The 24,939-nt window shown below is 40.1% G+C and overlaps 1 protein-coding gene across 7 annotated transcripts in view; it reads left to right on the plus strand.

Annotated features, from left to right (window-relative positions):
* Positions 1 to 2,396: 2,396 nt before the first annotated feature.
* Positions 2,397 to 24,939, plus strand: part of nrcama (neuronal cell adhesion molecule a) — a 54,006-nt gene continuing 31,463 nt past the window's right edge. For all 7 annotated transcript variants that reach the window (XM_015045618.1, XM_015045625.1, XM_015045620.1 and 4 more), the window contains exons 1-2: positions 2,397 to 2,623; positions 22,516 to 22,561. In XM_015045618.1, the coding sequence (XP_014901104.1) occupies positions 2,425 to 2,623; positions 22,516 to 22,561 (245 nt within the window). In that variant the 5' untranslated portion in view covers positions 2,397 to 2,424. The remainder of the gene's footprint in view (positions 2,624 to 22,515; positions 22,562 to 24,939) is intronic.

A 24,939-nucleotide genomic window follows, 5' to 3' on the forward strand; every position in this document is an offset into this window, starting at 1 on the left:
TTTTCAGAGTTTTTAAAGCCAAAATGCCAAAAACTCTGGTACAGGCAACAAAAAATATATTTTTGTCGCTCACATCACCGCATCATTAGTCGCTTGTTGTGGCAGGACCTGTCTGGCTCTTTCCCACCTCCTCCACAAGCCGGGTTGGATTGTGTGGTCCGGTGGCGTTCCCTAGCAACTGTTGTAGCTCGGTCTTATTTACAATATTGTCGAAGTACCCACGCTTTCCTATAATTGTCCCGGATCTGGCAGAAACGGAGCAAGAAGCCGTGTGTCTGCTGTGTGTATGTTTTATTGCTCCAAGTGTATTTTTGTCATGCACGAAAGGATGTGATAGGCTTACAATCTCTTTGTTTAGTACAAGTTGTGTGATCTTGTGTTATTATGGATGTGTGTTGTTTTGAAATGCATGATGGGATCCCTGTCTTTCGCTGTTCATTCTGGCAGCAAGTGTTCTTACGCACTGTACTTTTTCACATTTTGTCACAACAAATGTCCTTTCTTTCTTGCAAACATAATTTAAAGTCTTGACATGAATTAATTTTATAGAAGCCACTTCTGAACACATCTTCACATTCTAGGTTGCAGCTGATTGGATCCCGCAAGTAAACTTTTATGAAGTCTGACACCTGATGAGCAAATGCAAAACATTCTTTGTAGTTTCCGGTCCCTCGTCCGAGTCCTGCCAGGATAAGGTGTGTGATAAAGACCCAGAGGCATCGACAACGGGAAGACTGAAGACTGCTTCACGTCGGCGTTTATCAAATCAAGTCTAGATGGCTGCCGTGCAAACAACACCAGTAGGGGAGCTTAAGTCTGGTGAGTGTCAAAGCAACATGGGCTCATCCTGATTTATCTTTTGTCTTTGTTTAAACAGGCCAGCTCCTAATAGAAACTCTGGAGTGGATCCAATGATTGTTAAACAGCTCGGAGAGTAAACGTTTCGTCTTTCAGGTGATTTACTTTCTGAGCGTCATGAAACATCTGCTTAAGGTATGGGTAAGTTGTGAGCACTGTAGCACTGGGATGGTATGTCTGCAAGGAAAACATGGGGGCCGCCTCCACGTCTCCTCTCTGAGCAGAAACATTCAGACGGTGGTGTGGCCCCTCCACGTGTCCCTGCCACTCGGTTAGTCCGGGGACACACCTGGACACACAAATGCATCCTATTTGTCTGTCGTCAAAGGTGCCTGTGCCCACTGGTGTAAAGTCTGGACGTTTATGGAGTCTTGACCCCCAACAGTAAGGTAGTGTTGAAAGATAAACTAAAGTAACACGCCGTGGAGCTGTTTTGTGCTTAGCAGAAAGTCCGAAACCAGAGTTTTTTTGTTATCCTGCATGCAGTTGACACTTTTTGTACCCAGTGATTTAACTCCATATCTTATAGGCTCACATTGCTAAAAAAAAAAAAAGTAAGTCTGTGGCCTGTCAGCCTACGTTATCGTCACCTTTACCACATTTTCATATGTTACTGTTAATCCGAATGTGCTCTTATGGTTAATTCTCCAATTTGTCCATATAAAATAACAAACATTGTGCACTTAGCGACGACTGTTTTAGTGACAGCAGTCTTATTGCTTGAGAGAGACGCTCAGCCATTGTCTGACTTCAATTGAGAGAGGTAAGTGTTGGTGAAATGTGCTGTTTAGAGGAATCCTCTGCTATTTAAAATGTGAATTACATTGGTGAGAGATGAGGAAAATGGAAACCATTTCACAAGTGTTATTCCCCATTTTGGACTCGTAGTGCTGCCATTTAAACAATTCTAAGCAGAAAGCTGTGTGGCAGTCTGGTGGTTCTGATTTTAATGTTGTCAATCTATTGTAGAGCAGTTTAGATATTCACACACCACTAACTATTAACAAAATTATTCAAGAATTAAAAATGGCAAAGACCAAGAGTGAATTAAGTTGCCCTCTGCTCCCCTCAACCTGTGACATTTTGATTAGGTCCTTCCTTGTACAATATTTTGTTAACTCCACTCTTCTGGAAGTTTCTTGTTTCCAATACTCATCTCAAGTTTTGCACTTCCCATTTACGCCACTCATTAGGAGATCGCGCTGTCGGCGCGGTTTATTTATTCTCTGGAGACAATTTAACTTGAAGATCTGTCACTCGGATATTATTCTGATGTACAGGTTTCTGTTGGAACAAACGTTTTCCGATAGTCATCTGTAGCTGCGTATAGTAACATTGTAGTACCACTTTAAAAAAAAAATGTCGCTTTATTTTACAATCAAATATAATGTGAAAGATAATAAAACGTCAATGATGATTTATTTCACAAAATTCGATCCTGACATTAATAATCCAAAACAGAGATCATAAAAAATTCAAAGAATTAACACACAGGAGAGCGGTGGTATTTTTCGCAGAAGAGTGCGCCCTCCCAATCATAGATCGTCTCCTCAGCTGCTGCTGCTTATGACAGCGGCGGGGGAAGCTGGTGAAAATACACAGCTTGCTGTTGCAGCGGCTGGGCTGAGGGGGGACGGATGCACCAGCAGGGGCACGCTCCCTCCAAAGACACACACACACATACACACACACCTCATCGTTTCCAGCAGCATCAAGACACACTCGCTGAAAGAAAAGGGAAACTGCAACCGGATTGCAGAAAACGGTAAGTGAGGACATGAGATTATCTCTTTTTTTTTACCCCACTCTCCTCAAAAAACGATGGCTTCATTTCCCATTGTTATGATGATTATTACAAAAAAAAAAAACCATATATTGCGGGTATGGGTCATTCAAGTCATTCCTTGGATGCGGCATCCTCACTATCGTAATTACCATCAAGAACGACGTCAGGTGCGAGTGATTGAGGACGGGAGATTGCGTGTGCGTGTTTTTAACGTCGATTCTGCAGAGCATCAAAGGGCTGAGAGACCGTTGCGGTCTGGGCGCTCGCTGCGCCGCACGCACTGCATCTTGACGAGCTGCCATCAAAGGCGAGCGGAGGGAGGGAAGGCAGTGTGTTGTGGGTTCGCTCCCCCCTACCGCCCCAACCCTCCGGTGGTGCGGCAGGATTTGTATTGCCTACTGCCGGCCGGTGCAGGAAGGCCCCGCAGAAGCTGAGCGGATGGTCGGGCGAAGCCAGCTGGAAGCCCCGCTCCTCCTCCTCCTCCTCTGAGTTCCCTTTTAGTATTTGGACTTAAAGAAAGACAACAAAGGCCTTGTTTTAATTCATCACGCTTTCAGAGTTGCTTCCAATCCCATCTGATCTGGCCCACATAAGCGCATAGAAAATGTAATTCATTGCCACAATCTGGCTAATTTGACCGATTTTGACAGTCGGCATAATTGAAAATTGACCCAAGATTTTAAACAAGAGTGAATTTGTCAGATGCATGACATGGCAAATTAGAGAAGTGATGCTCGGAGATTGCATATTGGAGCATTTTCCTCTCTGGCTGTATGTGTTGCACAATAAACAGTCGCAGCAAGTGTTGCTCAGTGACCGAGTGGATGCATATGGCAACTGGGTCTCCACTCATGTCTTTATGTTAGATGGTGATAGATTGACAGGCATAGCTCTCAGTGTTAAGATGTGTTTTTGGCATATATTATTCATTTACTGGGATTCAAATGTAGAACCTGGAGAGAAGGAAGGATGGCAAAATGATTGGTAAACATATTGATAGATGAACAGAATATCTAGCTATCTATCTTAGCTGTGGGTGCTACTGCAGAGAAGTTCATTTACTGTCTAACCTTGACAAAAATAAATAGTAATGGAAAGAAATTTGTCAATGGATACTAATCTGGAAAATCTGGTTTGCCAAAATTCACCTTCTGTGTGACTACTGCTGATTTAGCTGGACGAGGAGTCATTTACAGAACAAATCGGCTCATACCTTGGCATGGCATGTGGTGTATGTGTCTGTGTGTGCTGGCCATTGCTTCCACCTCTGTCTAGTTCTTCTCACAGTAGGAGATCAGACGACGTGGGTTCAGTCTCCTCTGACAGCTACCCCCTCCCCACCTCCATCCACCACCCTATCCCAACCACCAGGCTGTCACAGCAGAGTCAGCTCGGAGCCATTACTCACGGCAGATGTGGTGTCACCATCCCGACTCTCCTCTGTTTTCGTCCACGGCTCATTAGACGGGAAGCCGAGTGGATAAGGGTTTATGGTTGGCTTGGGCGCGTTCCTCGTTCTGTTTGCCGTACCTGTAAGCGACGGCACAACCCAAAGCGCATGAATGTGCTTTCAGTCTCTTCGGGCGTAAGGAAATGTCAAATTTTATTGGTTCTGTGGATTCTACATGAGAAAATGAAAACAAACAAATCAAATCATTGGTTAAGATTCTTTGTAGCAGGTAAGCTAACATGAAGCCCTGGTGCCACATCGCTTTAGACGTCTCTTCTGACAATTTTTTTTAATTTATCCAAGTCCCCATATTTGTCATCCTGCGAACAGATGTACAAATATAACAAATCTAATATATATGCCTGCCTTTTTTAAGTAACAGTGTCTATAAACTTTTGTTATAACTAACACTTGCTGTTTATTAATGTGTTATTCACATTATTCTGAGCATTATTTCTAAATACCTACTTTAGATCACCAACGTCTATGGTGATAGACGTATCACCATAGACGTGGTGTTTATTACTGATCAGAGTTTATTACTGACCCGAAGTGGACAACTGAGTATTGGCTTCTTACAGGGTAAACAAGCATCTTAAAAGATGCTAGCTGACATTTTTAAAATGTTTTTCATCAACAGTTTCATAAACAATTAGTTTAAATATTAGTACAAGGTATTGCACTGTGTCCCTTTCCACTAATATTTATTTAAATGTGTTTAATACAAACAAAAATGTGGAAATGACTGTTATTTCATTCATTTTAATGTTCCAATTTCAATGCAAGCAAGATTAAAATGAAGATTTATGTTCTCATAGCCTGTTTTGCCCGAGGCAGTACCCAAACAAGGAAACAATGCCTCTTATTAATTCATCCCCAGAGGTTATTTAGTTGATTTTCTTCATAAGGAAAGTGTTGCAGGTGCGGATGGTAATGAACTCTTAAATCTTAAGACATGAGAATGGACAAGAAAGCAACATGAAAAACAAAATACAGCAAAAGAAAAATAAATAAATACACCAATCACTGTAAGATTTTGAACATTTTTGGACATATTTTTTTATCCAATCTGCAGCCCAATGAACGTAATTAGCACTTTGGGTTAATAGCCCCCCGTGGCGATAATGGTGAGTTCCTGGAGGTGGGAGGAGCATAACCAGCCTCGGCGCCTTGCGACTCGCATCTGAGCGTGTTTGGATGGCTGTTTTCATTACATCGTTGCGACGCATTAAATTGGCGAGACTGACTGGAGATTGATGAATTGGAAATCGGGGATGAAAGCTAAGACTGATGGTTGATTTGAAAGAAAGCAGCTGCTGCTGTTAGTACTGTTTTCTCCACAGGACAGATGGGTTTTTATTGATGCTTTTTAGTTAGTTTGTTTTTTTTTTTAGAGGATGTTATTACTATTGAAAGAGATTCAGTTTTTCACAACAGTGTCACGTTACCTGTTCTGCATCTGTAGCCTATGCGCCGTTTGTCCTGTGTATGCAATTTAAAGCCATGTGGCTGTGCTAGAGCAAACTTGATATGGGCTATAGATGATTAGAATAAATTAAACATCCTAAACCGCCGTAAGACATAAAAGCACGTTTAATTTACTGAGTTTTGCATATGTAGTTAAAGCAATGATGCGGTAAATGTGCCTTAAAGGTCACGGAGCAAAAATTGTCCAGCAGTCAGAAAGGAACGCCAGCAGAAGGTTTGAGTCTGCTTTCAGTCTGTCAAAGAGGAGCTGGTGTTGATCAGGTGGGCAGCAGATGGGGAAAGTGGAAAAGTTGCCAGACTGGTTATGGTCGTCGCAGTGCAGAACGTGTGTCCGGTTTACATCGGCCGATTTGATTTCATGTTTTGAAAGGCGTACAGGCGGTGGTGCATTTTAGATGTCTTGGTTGCAGTTATCTGTGTAACACAACTGGTTATTGCTGAAGTTGAATCTTTTAGCATCAAACATTTACCATATGTTGAGGTTTAAAAACAACTGTTCTCAAGAAAATAAGACATGTAATAGTTATACAGGATGCCCAAAAGAGATGGAAAAGGGGGTCTTCCAAAACTGAACGCACACATGCACATAAAATGATCATGAAAATACATTTTAATTTAATTTATGGTAGTTGAGTAGATGCAATGTGCTGCATATCCAATCTATTTATAAACTAACTGTACTCCAAATGTTTTAAAAGTTTTAAATTTGGCTCGCATTGAATACTGATGAGGCTTTTATCATTTTTTCACTTGCCAAAAAACAGGACTTTGAAGAATGAAGACCTCAGTAAAAACAAAACTAGCTTGCTTGATTAGTCATAGACAAACAGACAAATCTTTTATCTTAGCTTCACCTGGTGCATGCTTCGAAACAAGCTACAAGCTATCGGGTAAAGTCATCAACTTGTCTGGCTGGAGAGTCGTAGAGCAAACTTGTAAATGTCTGTTAGAATCCACCCAAAAATGTCTGCTCGGCTGAAGTCTTCACTGGGGCGACCAGCAAAAATCCTTAGGGACAACAGTCGAGCTCTCCTGACTGACCCAAAGCTCGACCCAAACATCAATCCTTGGCCGTCGCCTGCAGACTGTGATTATCTTGTTCCATCTCTACCAGCCTAAGGAACTAGTCTTCTGAGCAACAAAGCGAAAGGGTTTTTTAAGACAATTGTTGCAGATGATTGTCCTGAAGTCCTGAATCAGGTGGTCAAATATAAGAATGTCTTTAAAACGAGGTCTGACTTTTACTCTTTGGATATTTTGATTGTTTATGAACCAGATAAAGCATGGAAAGTTGCTGTAAATGACAAAATTATCAAAAAGACGAGTACTATCAAAATTTAACAAACAAACAAAAAAAAGAAATCAACATTCAATGTAAACAGGCTGCAAATGCTAACTGAGGAAAGTAAAGCCATACAATAAATCAAAAATTTGGCCACAGTATAATTTATTCTTTGATTAATAACTTTATTCCAATGGGCTTGTTTACTCCATTTGTCACACACTCTGCTGTACTGTCTTCTAAACCAAACTTACCAGCAAATAAAGGAGGAGGAGAGAGTTGGTTAAAATTTCAGCGGTGGGCCTTTAGCTCGTCGTATTCTCGCCTTATGCATGATATCACTCCCCCAGCACCGCAATCTTTGTCGCAGCTTTAAAATCATTAGTACAGATTTGGGTCACTGGAATCCTTAAGGAGTTCCTCTCATCACTCTAAAAAGCCCAGCTGGTTTCAGACAGTCGTGTGCAGTAACGTGCTCGTATGAAAAAACTATTTTAATGCCTTCACATGAAATGTACTGTATTTCATGATATCTGGTTTATAATCTCTTTGAAACTCAGTTAACACTGATCTGCCAGACTGGTAGCAGTTAAAAGTTCATTAAACATTTTCACATCTTGTGTCATTACAATAAACCTCATTGTAGTTTTGTACTTTATGTAATAGAGTCACATAAAGTGTCTTGTAACTATGCATTTGTCTTAATAAAATGCACTTAGTAACTCAAGCTCAGTCAAATGAGATTTGTATACTAAAAAAAAATATTTAATTTTATGTAAAGTTTTAAATACCTATGTCATTGTAAAATGTGGAAATCGCTGCATGGTGTAAGCCGTATTTTCTGTATAAAATGAACTCCTAGTCTTGTTTGTTGGAGGAACACACTATAGTGAGTCTCTGCTTGTCATCATGAAGTGGTAAATGTATTATCTCCAACTGATGGCGGTCCTCACAAGTTCTCAGCCCTGCTTGCCTGCTTCCCCCCCCAGGGGGAGGCTGCTCTGAGGCCACTCTTGTCTTCACCGACAGTCCTTTGCTTGAACTGAAAGAATGTCTTTGTGGGAGAAGATAAGCACACAGACGCGGCGGACGAAGAACAGGAGCGGATGTCGCCACGTAGAGGCCGTTGGTCTGCTAAAGACGAGTCTTGTCTGCGTTTTAAACCAATTAAGGAAAGTCGGGAAAGGGACATCTGCACTCATAAAAATCTTCCCACATTAGTAGGAAACATCCTTAACTTTTAATGTAACTGGAGCTGAAACAGCTGCCGGATAACGGGGACAACAGAAATCCTTTGATTTCTGTTTCCACAGCAATGCGCTTAATCAAACGGCTAATGAGGACCGAAAGTTTGAGCATCGTTTTTATGATCTTATTTTATTGCGGGGTACACGTCTCTACTGTAAGACATCTATCCTTGCTCAGCAAGATTCGATGCAGCTGGACTGCTGCCATGGTGTACTCCAGTGGCATTTCCCCTCAGTGATAAAGTCATACCATGCCAGTCTAGCTGCTGTGTCTTCTCTGTCATTTTTACCCTTGGAACTGATGAGGTGGTTGTTTTGCGGCGTTACTCACCTTGGCTTTTGGCTACATGACACAATGCTTCCCAGGTGTGCTGTCTTAGCATCTGAGCTCACTGCAGTTCAACTAAAGAACGTGAGTCAGCTAAAGTCCGTGAACGCTTCTTTTGTAGGTTTGACCTTAAGAGTTAGCTTAATTTTCCTGGCTTGGTGATTTCTAGTTAACGCACTTTTATCAAGAACTGTTTTTCCCTTTTTTGTGACTCTCAGTTGGGTGTATGTGATCAAATGGAGGAGCAGACTGTGATTGAGCCATTTTCTACTTCATTAGCTGCTGTTCTGCTAGCGCTCCAAGGCATCTTTGTTTTTTTTGTTTTTTTTGTTTTTTGTTTTTTCTGCAGGAAGCAGACAATCCATCTCTCTAATCTGATTCCTCAAAGTTCAGCTCTGAATCACTGGAGCCAGGCCATCGGAATCATTTCAAACTCAGAGTAAACACAGATACAGTTTTGAAATACTTTTTTTTTAATTCAAGAAGGGGTAAAATGTGTCTAAATCAAAATTGAATATTCCCACCAAACCACTGATTGAGCCACTTCTCAACACGGTCATTAGCCATTCATGGCAAATGGCAATGAGTCTTTTACATCACTGTAGAGGAACATTGGAGAAATTTTCTTCTTTTGCTTGTTGTAAAAGTTCAATCTTGTTCTAATTTGACTGGAAACTTATGTTCCTGAGATGTTTGTGAAACTGACGATTTTAAGGTTTGCGACTATAAGATTGAAAAGGCTTTGTTTGTTACAGGTGTATTGTTTTAAACTTTTAAATTGTTGCTCTCACTTTAGGTATGGATAATTTATCATGAGTGTTTGCCTCTTTAGCGACGTTGGGCCTGACTCACGAACATCGACAGACATGTGCCTGAAGCAGGGGCCACGTTATACAACGTTTTACCCCATTTTACCCGCAAGTCCCCATCAGGGAAAGTCCATGTCAGTCTGCATTAGTCATGGTCAGTCTGTAGGGTGAGCGGGTCACAGTCAAACAAACATCTTTGAATTTTTTTCAAGGCAGATGTGGAAAATGTCAAAAGTGAAAAAGAGAAGTTGGGACACAGCAACAGTTGATAGCCAACTTTATTTTTCGACTTTTTTTGTGATTATACAATATAATGAAAGTTGTGGTTTGTTGCCAGCTTTGAATTGCCTTATCTATTATAAAGAGTGATTGATTCTCTTATCCAGAAATAGGAAGTCATGGATAACTGAGCTAAAGCGATAAGAACTATTAATTTTAAAGCATTGATTTTGTCAAATTATTCTTTTAGCTTTGTATTTTTCCCTCTTTCTAATTAAATGTTCTTGATGTAAAAGTAGGATTTTTCTCAATTTTTTGTGAGATTTCTCTGCAAAAAGTTAATTTTACACAAATACAGTGAAAACAAAGTTTTTTTTTCCTCCAGCTGACATCTGGCACAACCTTATTAAATCCTAATAAATTACAATTTCATAAATTACAATTACTCAGACACCTGGGAGGCTTCATGCGGTTTATTATACTATAGTGACTGTTTGCAGAAACCTTCTTTTCTCTGCTCTCCTCCACACCATATTCCCACCATATGCACACTACTGGAATTGACTCTCATCCCACTCCATTTCTCCTCCACTCTCCGGTCTCATCCATGACTCACAAAGCCCATTTAACCTTCACCCAGCTAAATGCAAGCCAACACTTTGTTTCTACCCTCCGGCTAGAAGCACCCCGGTATCTATTTTTCGTACTTTCCGATACTTTTTTACGCACCGTGTCTCGCTGTACAAGCTACCTTTTATTACGTCACTTTTGTACACTTGATATTTCAACAGGCAGCGGTATGGTTGTTGGGTATAAAAAGAAATGTATGCGGTATATATAACGCAAAGCTTTAGCTGCCCTTGTAGGACCTGTTTTTGGCTAGGAAATAACCTAGCACAAAGAAGAAACGAGAGTAAAATTCAGGAAACTCCTGTGCTTTGTTAGATATCCGCTCCAGCCGGTCATCCGTTTCAGCTATACGTTACCTGCGAGATATCTGCTCTACAAAAAGGCCCATTAAAACAAAGGAGAGCAGCTAACTTTCCAAAATGGGTATCGCATGCTTTTTTCTCATGGTGTCTTCCTCTGTATACACACAAGCTATCAAGTGACCAAGGGTGTGTCCTTGAAGCGTTGGTTCAGATTAACTGCCTTGTCTTCGGTTGAAAATGACGCTGCACTTACTCACTTTTGTTTGATGTTTTCTGCTCTTACTCCTCAGAGGCACGCTGTTTGAAAACTTGACAGATGTGTCCCGTTGATGAGGCTGTGAAAGAAAAATATATCAAATCCTCAGGAAAAAAAAAACAACACTTTAGAGTTTAAGTCAATTTATGAAACACTTGACAGATTCTGAAAATGGCTAACCTGGAGACTTTTTGTCTTTGCGTTAGCTTGACCTGGTGGCAATTTGGTATTTTGTTCACCGATAAAAATATCCGATTTTTCAGATTCTGATCGGCTTTTCTACCGGTGGAGTTGGTCAAGCTGAAAATCCACAAATAGTGGTGAAGCTAGTGATAAGCTATTGTCTGCTTAAGGTAGCTGTAGTTTCTTAATGACTTTATCACTTATCACCTCTGTTAGTCCTAAAACCTTTATGTTGCATTAAACAACAATTATCCTTAGGTTTATTACAGACATAGGCCGCCTGGATCCATGGTACTTAAACAATTTGTTTACACTTAAAGCTGTTATTTGCAATTTATTAGATAGATGCAACTTAGCAATATGTTCTGCAGCTTTGTAACTTTCCATTACCTTAAACAGTCTTTACTGCTCATCCAGTGATTTTCATGGTCGCCTCGCTTTATTCAACAGCGGTGTTGAACGGCCAACGTCTTCCAGCCGTCAGACGTGATTCTTCTTTAAAATATATATATATATGATTTTAAAGGTTTTATTGGCTCTAGGGGCCTTTATTTGATAGTTAATTGACAGGAAAGTGGGTAATGAGAGAAGGGGAAGATATGCAGCAAAGGTCGCCAGTCCAGGAATCGAACCTGCGATGGCCATGTTGAGGACTGAGGCCTCCATATGTGGGTTGTGCTGAACCCCTGAGCCACCGCAGCACACCCATTCTTCTTTAAAATATTAGTATTTCTGGCCGTGTTACATAACAATGCCTCTTACGATGTTGCTCAGAAGCACTGTGTCTCTTTTTGATGAATCGTTGCCAAGCAACTAAAGAGTCTCCTTACGGATAAATTATTGATCGCCTTTGTTTTCTTTTTATAAGAATTTGACATCTTCCACTTGCGAGGCTGCATTTACATAAAACTACCGATTCAGGTTACAATCCGAATTTTGATCTATTTTGTATTTGTTGATAACCAGTCTGTCATAACTCAAAGCTTCCTCACACTACGTGTTTGACGAGAAGGTATTTGGGACAGCGGGGACAGTGATTGATGCGTAGGATCAGGTATCGGACATCCAGTTAAGTGGCAAGACTTTAGGTTTTATTGACACTAAGATAATTGACTTTAGGATTAGAATCAGGGACCTCGGGGGCATTAGTGTAGCCAAATGTAGATTCACTGGTTTTACACAGTGTAATGATCCCCTGGGAGCTCATTCGCACTGGCGGTCTCTGTGGGTTCGCTGGGTTTATCCTCGTCGGCCCAAACCTCTCGCACTCGGGCCTTTTGTTTCCAACAGCCACAAGCAGAAGGATTCGGTTGTGACCAGAACCGAATGAATTTCATGCATTGACCTCTTTTCGCGTGTAGGTTGAGGCAGAACTCCTGAGGTTATTTTTTTTTATTTTTTTTTATGTTTTACGTGCAAATCATTCAGGGATTTAAAGCTAAGAAAGAATATTTTATAAATATTCCTCTTGATTAAGCGCACAAAAAGGAATTGTGGATGTAATTACACAGTGTGTTCCCAATATAAAGTGGCTTTTGCTTTGCTTTGAGCTACCCACTTTAGCGCAGGCAGCATCCGTCTGTGTCTGAAGTACCAAATCGCTGACTGGGGCCTTTGTGTAGCGGCGGCTGCAGCCTCTCCGGTAGAGAGTCCATGCTGTGTGGCTTCCCCAAACTCAGCACCATATTCCAGCCCCTGAATATCCCTGGCTTTGTGCATGCATATGTGGTGAGAGATGAAGTGATAGTTGCTCATGGTCAGCTGCTTTGGTTGGTCTACTGCAGCGCATAGCTGAGCTCTGAATCGTTCCCGCAACTATTATTGATTGAGTTTCTCTTCGCGTTTTGCATCTGTTGCCAAAGATGAGCTGCAATTATATGAGCTGTGACTGAAACCTGAGCGCTTGCATTTTTTTTTTTTTTTTTTTAACTCTAAGATACAGTTGGAGGAGAACCCGACTGGTGGGTTTACATTCACTCGAGAAATATTTGCAGATGTTTCGGTGACGAAGAATGACTTTTATCGGTTCCATATACGGTATAATTTTAGAGGGAAAAAAAAAAGGGCGGAAAAGTCTGTATAGCCGACCGTATGTCAGATTGTGAGTTTTGTCAGACACGGTTGGGTGTGTGCCAAGGCAGCAGATGTCCTGTGCAACGCTGGCTGATTTTCTGTGCCAGCACCAAAACACAATACTGTCAGAACAAAGACAATTGAGAAAATTCTTTAAAAGTATCAAATCTACAATAGCAAATGTTGTTACTTCTTAGCTCGCATCACTTTTACATTTTTTTTTTTTTAATTGTGTCTTCTTGTATGGCAGAATTTTGACGCTAAACAAGATTGTTTCTGAACACTCTGGGTTGCATTTTATCAACTTGAGAAGCTTAGTCTTCACCTATAAAAAAGCTCTAGGGCAAAAATGGTCAGTTATTTAAAAAAAAGTAAAACATTAAAAGAGAGCCCAAAGTTGATAGTCAGGCTTTCTGCTAAGATCTACAGTCACTGAAATCCCACATTTGCAAGAAACAAACCTGAACAACAGTGAAAACGGCACAGATTTGAGATGCGTGTAGAATAATTTATTTATTTTTTATTAACACTGTTAAAGCTACATAATTAACAAGCAATGACTAAATTGTCTCTTCGGTCTATCTTATTTAACTGCAACATCCAGTTGTGAGTTTTAGGAACGTGGAAACCAACACGTCAGAACCAAAGCGGTAGAAACATCTATGAATTTGGTCTTGCTACATGCTGCAAGACCTGCGACTCTTCAGAGCAACGTGGCGGACTGGTTGCTTTTGTTTTGTGCGCTTCATTTGACTGCAGGTTATGTGTAGTTGGAGAATTTGTTTAATGGAAATCAAGGCAAAAGAAAACAAGCAAATTAAGTGGGGTTTATTTGTCTGCACTGCACCGAGTTCTCAGCACAATGACCCTCCGCTCCAAAAGGAAGGGGAGAACGATCCCTGAACCGCGACGCCAAACAAAAGGGTTGCGTCGTCCCCGTTTATTTTTGCTGCTCAGGTGGAGTCGTGGCTCACCGCGCTCCGGAGCGTCATTATGTGTCTGCTTTTGTCATCGTAATGAATGTTGTCATTTTGACAAAGCTCGGGGCTACGGTGAGCGGCAGCTGGGATTTAATTGACCACAAGCCCCCGTAAACAAACACGACACTTAAATAAATTTGAAAGCACAAAACACGGGGAATAGATCAGCTTGAACACAAACCCAATACGGAGGATAATGCCGCTGACTAAACGGAGTTCTGCTTTGTCTGTTGGTAGCATCGAGTCCAGTGTGCCACAAACTAGAAGGCAGCAGTGCAATTTGTTGCCTTTGTGTTCGGCATGTGCCTTTAAAAAAATTACACCAATTCTCTCCACACAGAAACAGCCATCATAATCATCTGATTGTCTCCACAATTTTGGCATGCCCCTAATTCTCTTGTATTGTCTGACCCCAAAGAGGGGGAAAAAAAATAAATGGACACAGAAAATGACTGAGGACCAGTGAAAGATTTAGGATGGCACAGCAAAAAAAAAATAAAAAGTAAAAATAAATTTAAAAGATCTATTATGTATTTATTGGCAATAACTACTTTGAAAGGCAAAGTCAACATGATTTTCTAGAAATAGAAACCTTCTGAGAGTCTTGTATCTGATCCGAAACCAGGAAGAGAGCTGATAGTTGGGCCTTTTGTGATAAAACTTCAATCAGGGCTTCAATCCTCAGTTGAACCATTTAAAATAAATTATCTTTTTCATGCGAGTCTCGCTTCCTTGCAGCTACGCTGCCAGACAGAATGTGGGTGTCAGTCTGCACCCAGATATCTTTTGTGTCGGCTCCTCATCGCAGCTCCACGACTGTGAGAACGAGATGCTTTTTTTTTTTTTTTTTTTTTTTTTACATCAGTCCTAAATTAATGGGATCACACCAGTGGAGAAATCCCTCTCCTCTGGCGTTACTAATATTAGCAGGCCTCAATCTCCTTCCCCTCTTTCTGCCTTTTGTCTTTGTGAGCTGGAAGACATGCGGTCAATATTAGACATCTTCCACTCATCCTTCAGGTCCATTCAGATCAACGTTTGCTTTCCTTTGTTCGCGGAGCTTTTGTTCTTCTCATCCTCGTTTCCACCGGTCTGCTTCTCATTTACCTCCACTCCCATTCCTCAACATCTGTGTCCGTCTTTGCTTTCCCTTGCGTGCCTTTAAGGTTGTTGTCTTAGATGAGATGGCTTTAGTCTCACCATGGTGACACGTTGTGACCGTTTCGTTCCCTTTTCCTTCTTTCTTCAATAGTAAGAAGTGAATAGTTTCTTTTGTGCTACAGTGAGTTACTAATAGGAATTGGCCGAAAGTAGAAATATTCAGCACAATCTTACTGATTTTATTCTTTTTTTTAAAAAGAGCAATAAATATTCCCACTGCTGATAAAATATTAAATTAGATCGAATATTATATTTATCTCCTCTGCCTTTGTTCGATATTTTATTTTAAAATCGTCAAATGTCACATTTAGCAGTTTTACTATTGCTAATAGTTTTATTCTTCTTTCTAGTTTTATCTGTTCTGCATTTAAAAATTATTCATTAGTGGTGATTTTCAGTTCACTCCTGATGACACACAAAATTAGACAATGACGTGTGTTTCAGACATTTTCTTATTAAGTTGAGACTGCCTACAATGATAAATGTGTCGCAATCCTAAAGGGTTGTAATCTTTTCCAATCAGTGTCTTTTTTTTTTCTCCCAACAAACAATTGTGTCATTATCTCTTTAAGTTTCCCTCCAGATATCAACTCTTGATTCCCCCATTATCCTTAACTGTTGCCTCTTGAGTGCATTACACATTAAGGAAACGGCTGACTTGTAATGACTTTACTGTCCTATTAAATCTATCCAATTAAGTTTATTTATACAGCCGCCGTTTTCCAAACAAATGGCATCTGAAGGCACTTTGAAAGAAAAAAAAAATCCAACTCTTTTTTTTCTTTTCTTTTTTTTTACATAAACACTCAGTGAACATAGAAACAGATTATATTCAGTGGCACGCGATTCACTTCGATCTTAAATGTATAAAAGAAAATCCAATTCGGTTCTCGATACCAACTGGTAAAAAAAAAAAAAAAGTTGCTTAAAAGTTATTTATATTGGCAGCAACACTTCCTCCTCCTGAGCAAGCAAAGTTGCAAGAGTGGGTAGATGATTGCATTGAGTCAAAGATTCTGCAGGACTCCCTCATGCTGAGGAAGAATGTGGAAATTAGCAACTCCGTTTTAACAGGAAGGAAGCTCCAGCAGAACCGGGCTCAGTTGAGAGTGACCGGTCTAATTTGGTCATTAAAGCCTTTCACTCGTTACTGTTGGAATTGGGAGGATGGCTGGGGTCAAAGCTTCCACTGAAGTGGCTAAATAATACAGAAAATTAACTCCACTGCAAGTTCTTACCTACAGCATGATGCAAGTCACTTAAAAACAATAACATAACGAGTTTTTTGTTGTTGTGCACTGCAGTACAGGTAGTTGCTGTAGGAACTATTTTTTTTTTAATCTAGTTTTGCAAGTTAATGATGTGGCCTTTTGAAACCTTTAATACTATTGCTAATGGTGTCACTTTAATATTATTAATAAATGTATGTTCTTCCTGTGGTGACTCGTATGGTGTGAATAATTAAAACTATGGAATTTTATGAAAGGTTTTATTGCAGGCATATTTTTCACAATAATAGTTCCAGTTTTATCCTCAGGTTTTTGAATACTTACCTGCTGTTAATATCTGTGCTATTTTTTTTCCACTTTTCACAACTGAATGTATGTCACTCTTCCATCACTGCTTCATCTCGGCGTGAAATGTGGATTGGCAGCTTTGGCTTGCGGGATGCCTGAAACTGACAGCGTAACCAGTGTTTGCTTAATTAGGCTAATAATTATTTCACGTTCAAGGACACTCTGAGATAATTTTGCACCAACAAGATCAACTAACCTTTAAGTCAGAACAGAAAAAAAAAATGCAACTAAACAAAACCTCATTGTTTTAGCAAAAGTAATGTAACCCACACACAGCACTCGTCAACAGAAGAAAAACAGTTTGACAGCAGTGTTGGGATTCCTTTTCCGAAAAGTTTTCTTATTTACCTTGTAGGCTGTCAACAAGGAAGTCAAATGTCTTGAGTAGGACTAGATATTTGTGTTAAATTGGATTTTGCAGCCTTGAGGAACATTCTGCAGAAATCTGCAAATTAACATAGAAATAAAACTCGGTGGCAGGCCTCTTTACTCACTGTCACTGATTTAATGGAGTCAAGTCTCCTATGGTAAAGTCTTTTTATGCACTCATGGTTATCCACATAGGCCAACTTTTTAGGTCAGATTGCATTTTCCTTTGTTTTTTCTGTTCATCCGGGATCTCTCTCCCTCCCATTTTATCAAAAATACCTCCTACTGTTCTTCAATCTTGCTCTTATATTTACTGCTTCACATCCTCTGCGTGACACTCTTGATAACTATGTTGCGAGTTCTGGCTGAAACGGCGAGGAAGGGAGAAATGACTCTTTAACCTCTGGAGGGGCACAAAGAAAGCTTGGAGGAGGCAGTAAATCTTCATGATTAAACCACAGCTCTCTCGGTCTGCTCCCGTTTCTGTTCCGGGCCGGTCCATGCGAGTGTCCGTCGAAGGATTCTCCCAGACTGTTGAAATAATTTTTAAAAAAGACAGCGTAGTTATGACAACCAGTCTACCCCGTGTTTCTCCGTGTGAAACGCACATGCGTGTGAACACGTACAGTAACAGACAGGATGAGTTTTGAACTTTTTCACTGAGTCTTAAAGGGCCAGAACTTTGTTTGTGGTATTTTTCAGCTCAACTGCATCTGCAGACTCTGATTTCTGCTATTTTATACTGTAAGTTTCACCAGTGTGATTGTCATAGAGATAATAATTGTGTAAGTATTTTAAATTTAGCACATGACAGTCCTTTTTTTATTTGTTAATTTTAAGTCCAATTCAACACTTGAAAGCAAAATATAGTTGTAACAACTTTTAGCATGTCATAACCAATAAACAAAGTAAAAATACTCTTTTAAGCCTTCTCGGCTTAAAAACCGTCCATGCTTTTTTCCTCTTTTTTTTTTTGACTGCTATCTCTAACCTTTAACACATAGCTTCAGCTTCTAGACATGCTACCATGAAAGATTAGTCTGAACAGATTTTATCTGAATAAACTCAAAGTAAAACCCGCTGTGTAAATATCTTGCACTGCAACATCCTCCACATTCTGTTTCTTGCCAACTTTCCTAATGAAATATCAGGAAACTTATTTCAGTTTCACAAGACATTTTTCATACATAACCGACTAAATATTGCCCCTACATTCTTCATATGCCATAGATGCTTTGCAGTAAATACTGATAAACTGTTGGGGTTATAACGGCTATCTAAAAGTACTGGATAATTGTAACAATTGTTGGTGAGAAAGGAATATTATCTACATTTAATGTATTTTGAAAGCGTAATTAAATTACAGCGCTTCATTGTCCCAGCCTTGTATTCTGTCACAAGCTGTTCAAATCAAAACCTCTCATATTGAATTTCATTGGCCATTTAAACGTTGTTTTACAGCCAGCCGTTACTGTTGCACACATTGTTGTCTGCTTTTGCATTTTCGTTTCGCATGCCGAATCGCCGTCCAAAGCGCAACAATCATGATTCCCTGTGCCTGAGGGACCAATCTATCTAAATCTGCAATAACGCCGGCATGGCTGCCGTCTTAAAAGAGATCATTTGTCATTTTGTGTAACTGGAGAAGCACGTAGCCAGATGTTTATAGGCACAGAGTAGACACACAGAATAATGAATGACCAAGCCCCCTCACCAGAGCCTCTTCCCGGACAGATGGCATGTCTGAAGTCGAACCAAACAACATTCGGAGTCTTACTGGCAGCCAGGATTTCACCTCTGTGTTCTGCTGCCCACCCTGCTGTGAAAACTCTTTTTTTTTTTTTTTTTACATTATACTGTGCCTTGAAACTAGCAAGCAGTCGCAAATATCACATTAGTACGTCTTTATGTAAAAGAAACAGCCCGGTATTTCTTATGTTTCCTGCTGTTTGCACTCCGGATCAGCTGATGTGTGGCTCTCCAGTGAGACTCGGGCTGATTTGGTGGCAGCCTGGGCTCTTTAAGCGATGCCAAGACGTTCGGCGCTCGGACAGATGGCGCTCGCTTGCGCTGTGTTGAGCTGTAAGGTTCCAGTTTTCAAAAATGACAAACAGAAATGCGCAACTTATGCAAATTCTCCTACCAGCTTAGCCAATAGTGACTTCAGACAGACAGTAAAGGCCTATTTATTTTTATAGGTATCAATTTGCAATCCAGCCATTCAAGGGCTGGAGCCAGAAGTGCAAGTGCTAAAAAAGAAAACTGGGAGAAGGCTAAAAACGAAATAAACTCCCCACAAAGCACTGTAAACACATCACATAGGTGTCCTTGAAGTGTTAGACAAATTAAAACACATTTTTCTTGATCCAGATTAAAGTTGCCTAGAGTTAAATAGCTGCACTGTCTGGAGATTATGTAGATTTTAAGTAAATGTTTCTAAGATCATATGAAAGATTTAAGGGATAGACAGTAAGAGCATCAGTTAGATGTGCTTTTTCAGGCAGGTGCTTCTGTCTTCTCATGGCGGAGGCTTCTACCCCAAGGCATTATGGGACACACTTCATGCTTGGGGTCGCTTATATTCTGTCACGGCGGAAAGAAATCAGACACCTGGTGCTTTACTCCCAGTGGAGCCATAAGATCAGGGAACTAACTGAAACGGCTACAGGCTAAATCATCGGTACTGGCATCGGGCCATGCGGTACGCTACATCTTCACCTTTGTTGCCCATGTTGTTGACCCGGTTCTGTTGGTGCGGAACCACCTCCCTTCGTCTCCCGAGCTTATGTTTCAAATAATTTGCAACAGAGATATTCTAGTTGACTGTTGTTGATTTTTTTTTTTTTGATTTTTTTTTTGCTTAAATGTTTCTGGAGATGAATGCATTTGAGAAGCTTTACTGAAAACGGTGCACAGTCAAATAATAGTTAAATACTTTCCACTTTTGAGTTGGCTCAAACAAACTGGGTTTATGGTGTAACACAGCAAAATCAAATAAGCTGAGGAGTCAAACGCTACTTGATTTTGATAGGATTGTAGTAACGCTCAAAAATGATGGTTTGATTGACGGCGGGGTTTAAGCCCAAAGGTGCATCTCCTATACCATTTCATGAACACTTCTAGAATGAACTGTTGATGCAAAGCAGGTCTGATTCATCTGACAATATAAGCTTGATGTCGCAGTTGACATCAAGACATTTTAATTCTGTTATTGTCCAGTACTGTTCAATTGCAGCCTGTTTCTGCTACTATAGACCAACTTCTTCAATCTATTATGTGACTGTGTACCACATGCTTTGATTGTGGTGACCGGTATTTGATTTGCAAATGCCTTTTTTGTCTTCCTGAACTAGTCTGTCCAATCTTCTCTGACACCAACAAACCCCAATTTGATCCTACCTTCACACTACATTGGATATTTTCTCCTTCTTTTTTTTTTTTTACACCATTATGCTTGCACAGGAAATCCCTGTAAGTCAACAGTCTCTGAAGTACTCAACAAGCCTGACTGGCAACAACACTCAATGCCGCCTTCAAAGTCAATTACGCTGCATTCCTTCCTTATTCTGATGCGCTGTTTGAACAGCAGCCAGTTGTCTTCATTAGGATTAGTCATAACAGATCAATAGGTCTTCATCTGCAGCTGCTATTTGTTAAAAAAAAAGTGATATTTTTAAGTTTGCAACAGAGATGCATTAGCCTTACATAACCTCATAGAAGAACCTTTAAAGCTCACTATGTGGCGTAGATTAAAACCTTTTTTGCTCATCGTGTTTACATATTAGGTCAGCTTTGCTTGGTTTTTCTGCCATTTCCCAGCTTTTCTCTTGTGTCGCATTTCATCTTTGAGTCTGCCTCCCGCAGCCCTCCCCGCCTTTCCCTCCCTCCTGCACTCTGATGATGAAGCGCTTTTAGATTTGCTCCTTAATAATGCATGTTTCCGAACCTCGCTTGCTCTTCATTTTTTATGTTTGTTCCTCCTCTACCCTTTTCTGTCCGTCTCGAGCTAAGTCTTTCTCCCACGATCCCGGCGATTGCCTCTAGCTGCAGTTTTCTGATGTCTCTGTGCGCTTCTGTCTCTATTCATTAGGATCTCACACTTTTTTTTTTTTTTCCCCCTCACCCCACTCTTCTCCCTTATCCTTATCTTTGTCCTCTCTTGTTTCGGCTCGGCTTGCTTCAGTTCTGCTCAGATAAGATCAATGCAGTCCAAGTTCAAAGCAGATCAGTCGAGAGCACAGAGCTTAATCGGTTCTGGCTGTTGTAATTCAGATCATTCGGATCTGTTGCTAACACATGCTGTAAACCTTTACCAGGAAGATGAACCAATAAAAATGTTATTTGAGTTCTATTTTACTTTTTTGTTTGTTTTTTGAAAGATGATTCAGTCTCATCAGCTCAAGTTTTAAAGCTCCACGTCCAACTGAGCACGTTTTTTTTTTTTATTATTATTATTATTTTTTTTGTATCTTTTTGCTAATGTGAGATGAATGAAGGGTCCCTCTGGAGATTATGATAATGCATTTGTGGTCACGAAGGGCAGCCTCTTTGTTGGAGGTGGAGGGGGCATTATGCATGTGCGTGTGTTCGGTTTGGGTGGATTTTATGTTAGTATTCGCCCTGACGGAGGTGGAAATAATAAAAGTGACAGAGGGACATTGTGGTTGATTAAAGGCCATGTATTCAGCAAGATATAGTAATTTACTGAGTATTCTCTGGGGAGGGAGGGAGATGCAAACATATTATTCAACAGCTTCTGGTCAAGAGAAGGTGAAAGAATTAATCTGTTTGCTTTGATGACTAGTTTTAATCCATTTTTCTATTATTATGTTGATTGGCTATCTTAAATTCTATCAGAAAATGTGTAAATAATAATACAAATGGCACGATGTAGACAACTCTGTGAAGAAAGTCAGATGTTGTTTATTGGTACCTGTTAAAAAGTGCTGGCTCATTTTTTTTTCATTTAGCCTTTTCCTGCCTTTCAATTTAAATATATATGCTGCCGTCCCCATTAGATTGTTGCATGATGGCGCACAAAGCTACCATTCCAAAAACAGTGCGGCCATCTTGGATCATTGTGCGAAATCTGCATCACGGATAAAAACGTGAAACGGTCCTCCCCTTGTGCTTGTTCTCTGTCTCTCTCAGTGGCGCATAAAAGAAGAGAAAACAACAACTCATTTTCCATTGTTCGCATTAAAATGGCTTCCAGTAGATCTGGTTTGTTCATGAATGTCATAACTCCAATAAAAAAAAAAAATTAAAAAAAAATCCATCCTCAATATTTATAACCTGGCTCTGAAGGACGAATCCTTAACCTAGAAGGAGTTCTGGATACTTATCAGAGTCAAGATTTATTGGTACCTCCCTTGTTATATATTTTTTTCAGTGTAATTTTGTTTCTTAGAGCCTCATTAATGTCTTTCCAACCAACAGATTTTTTATTTATTTATTTATTTTTACTGGGGCTAAAAAAACAAGTCTCACTACATCTTTCTTCATCTGTGTTTGCAGGCCTGACACAACATTACAGCAAACTGCTGGGATTAACTCCAAACAGGTGAGACAAAGATCACCGTCTACTATTTTTGGTTAGTTGACTAGAAATACATAAAAGCAACTCAGGTTCATTTGTCCCGAGGGATGTGTGACGTTTTGAGACGTTCTGGGTATATCAATCTACTGGATATGCTGTTTTAGATATCCAGTCAAGTCGTAGTAGCGTTAGTGCCATACCTTCTTACATATATTTTCTTTTTTTTATTGGTGCTCTGTTTTGTTTGGCATCTTTATGATGATTGTATTTCACTGTGAAAGCGTACAGTCTGTTGACATTAGATTATTGTAGCATCTGTTTCTGAATGGTTGAGCTTAGAGTTAGAAAGGTGCAGATCTCATGAAGACCTTCTGGCAGCTGTACTGCCTTTTTATTTTTTATTTTTTGAAGTTGCTGTATTTCAAATACAGAAGTTCAGCTGGAAAGTGCTGAGTAGTGATTTATAGCATCTGCAATTTTACCTCTGCAAACTGCAGAAGGTGACTGTTAGAAAAAAAGAAAGAAAGAAAAACCACTCACAAAATAAAGGTGAACAAACTTCTTTTTTGTGAAGGGGAAAAAAAAAAGTTTGACAGAATTTATTATAGACGTTATTATTTATTTATTTTTAGACTGGTAATAAGTATTAGCTTTTCGGAATGCAGTCGAAGTAAGACCAGCCGAAAGCTTTCGCTTCTATTAAACGACATGGATGCAAAACATAAATTTGCCTGAGAGGTGAGGGAACACGAGCACGTGTTTGAACACAGTTTGAATATGACTGGAAAAAATCCGAGCCGCATGTCCTGGTGTCACCTGCTGCTCTCCTGCTGCTGACCACGCTGCACACACTCATTTCACAAACGCACATCACAACAATCCAATATCTATTAGTTTCAAGTTCTCTCTAACAATACCTTGGTAAGACATGCTGAATGGAAACGCATATAAAATCGTATGCTGCATCGACCGTGTGTAAACCCCATTAAACCAGTCTGCCGGCAGGGAGCAATAGTTTAGTAAGTCGAGCATGCTGGCCGACAGTATTGCATAACACGCCATTGTTACGTTTCCATGTTTAATTACCATCGTTGTTTTTCTGAACAGTCTCATGAGGACACTCGCTCGTACTGAGCCACAACTTACACACTTCTGTATTTTCACAGGAGTTTGTTCTAGTGCGTAGAAGTCACAGAGAAGTGGTTCGCTTTCAGGTATCGCTCGGAGTGATGGCGAATCTCTGTTCTGTGGAGCCCCAGCTTTCTCTTTCTCTTTCTCTCTCCTCCTGTTCATGAGTAATCCTGACGAACAGATGGATGGAGGAGGCAAAAAGAAAACAAATGGCCATGCCAGCTTGTTACACTGCCATAACACCGTCAATTAGAAACCTCCCCCCTTGCACCTTCTGCCCCCACTTTCCCATCATGCCCTTTTCACTCCTGTTAGCGCTTTAGCTTCCTCTCTAGGCCTCGTATTTGGCCTTCCCAGTTCTGTATCCGTCGTTAACACTTGGGCGCTAACGACAATGCAGCTGTCAGCCAGCTAGTTCATTTGTTTGTGCCACTAATACAACAAGAAAACATGCATGAAATATTGGTGTTCAACAACCATAAAATCTCTCGACGCTGTTGCTGTGAAAGACGAGCAGGTCCGAATCCTGAGAACTGCACACAGTAAATCGTGTTGCAGTGCAGCCCCAAGTCACACAGCAAGGCCACGTGTATCATGGCTCATCGATGCCTTTTCGCTTTGCAGTAGCACCCAGGAATACCAATGAGAGTTGGCTTGTTTACAGGCCCAGAAGGATTTACAGCATGTGTCCATAGTCATGCTGTGTTGAAATGAAACCCGTATGGATTTTAGAGCTTGCAATCTAATGTGCAAGCTCTTTATACGCTTCTTTTCAACAGCGCAGTTCACATACGTTCACCTGGGAACTACAAAACCAAACCAAAGTCTACATCAGATTTTCAGAGTGTGGGATGATACCCAAGAAAATTTACAGTGAAGGGCCGGTCCTTCTGGGATTTTCTAAACTAATGCTTTGAATTTATAATCAATTAAAAATAAATGCAGTGAAGAGGCTCTTCAACTTTTGACTGTCAATTGTCCATTGTTTTCATTCTGATTTTACACAACACTACTTTATTTCCCAAGATTACAGTGCACAGACTACCATTTTGTAAAGAAATGTATTAATTAAAATGTAGCGGTTAAATGATTTATGTAAATTTGATCTTATTTTGCTCGTGTTATGTTCAGTTTCCCAGGGTTCAGTGCTCGGACCACTAGTTTTTAGTGTAAAACACACTCCCTTTGGGTGTTATTTTTAGGAAACATTAGGACATGATGATTGTAATTATTTACTTTGAAGTAAAAAAAAAAAAAAAAAAAAAAAAAAA

This window comes from Poecilia latipinna, unplaced genomic scaffold, assembly GCF_001443285.1.
Source record: "Poecilia latipinna isolate Pla-1442-1.1 unplaced genomic scaffold, P_latipinna-1.0 Scaffold735, whole genome shotgun sequence".
NCBI lineage: Eukaryota > Metazoa > Chordata > Actinopteri > Cyprinodontiformes > Poeciliidae > Poecilia > Poecilia latipinna.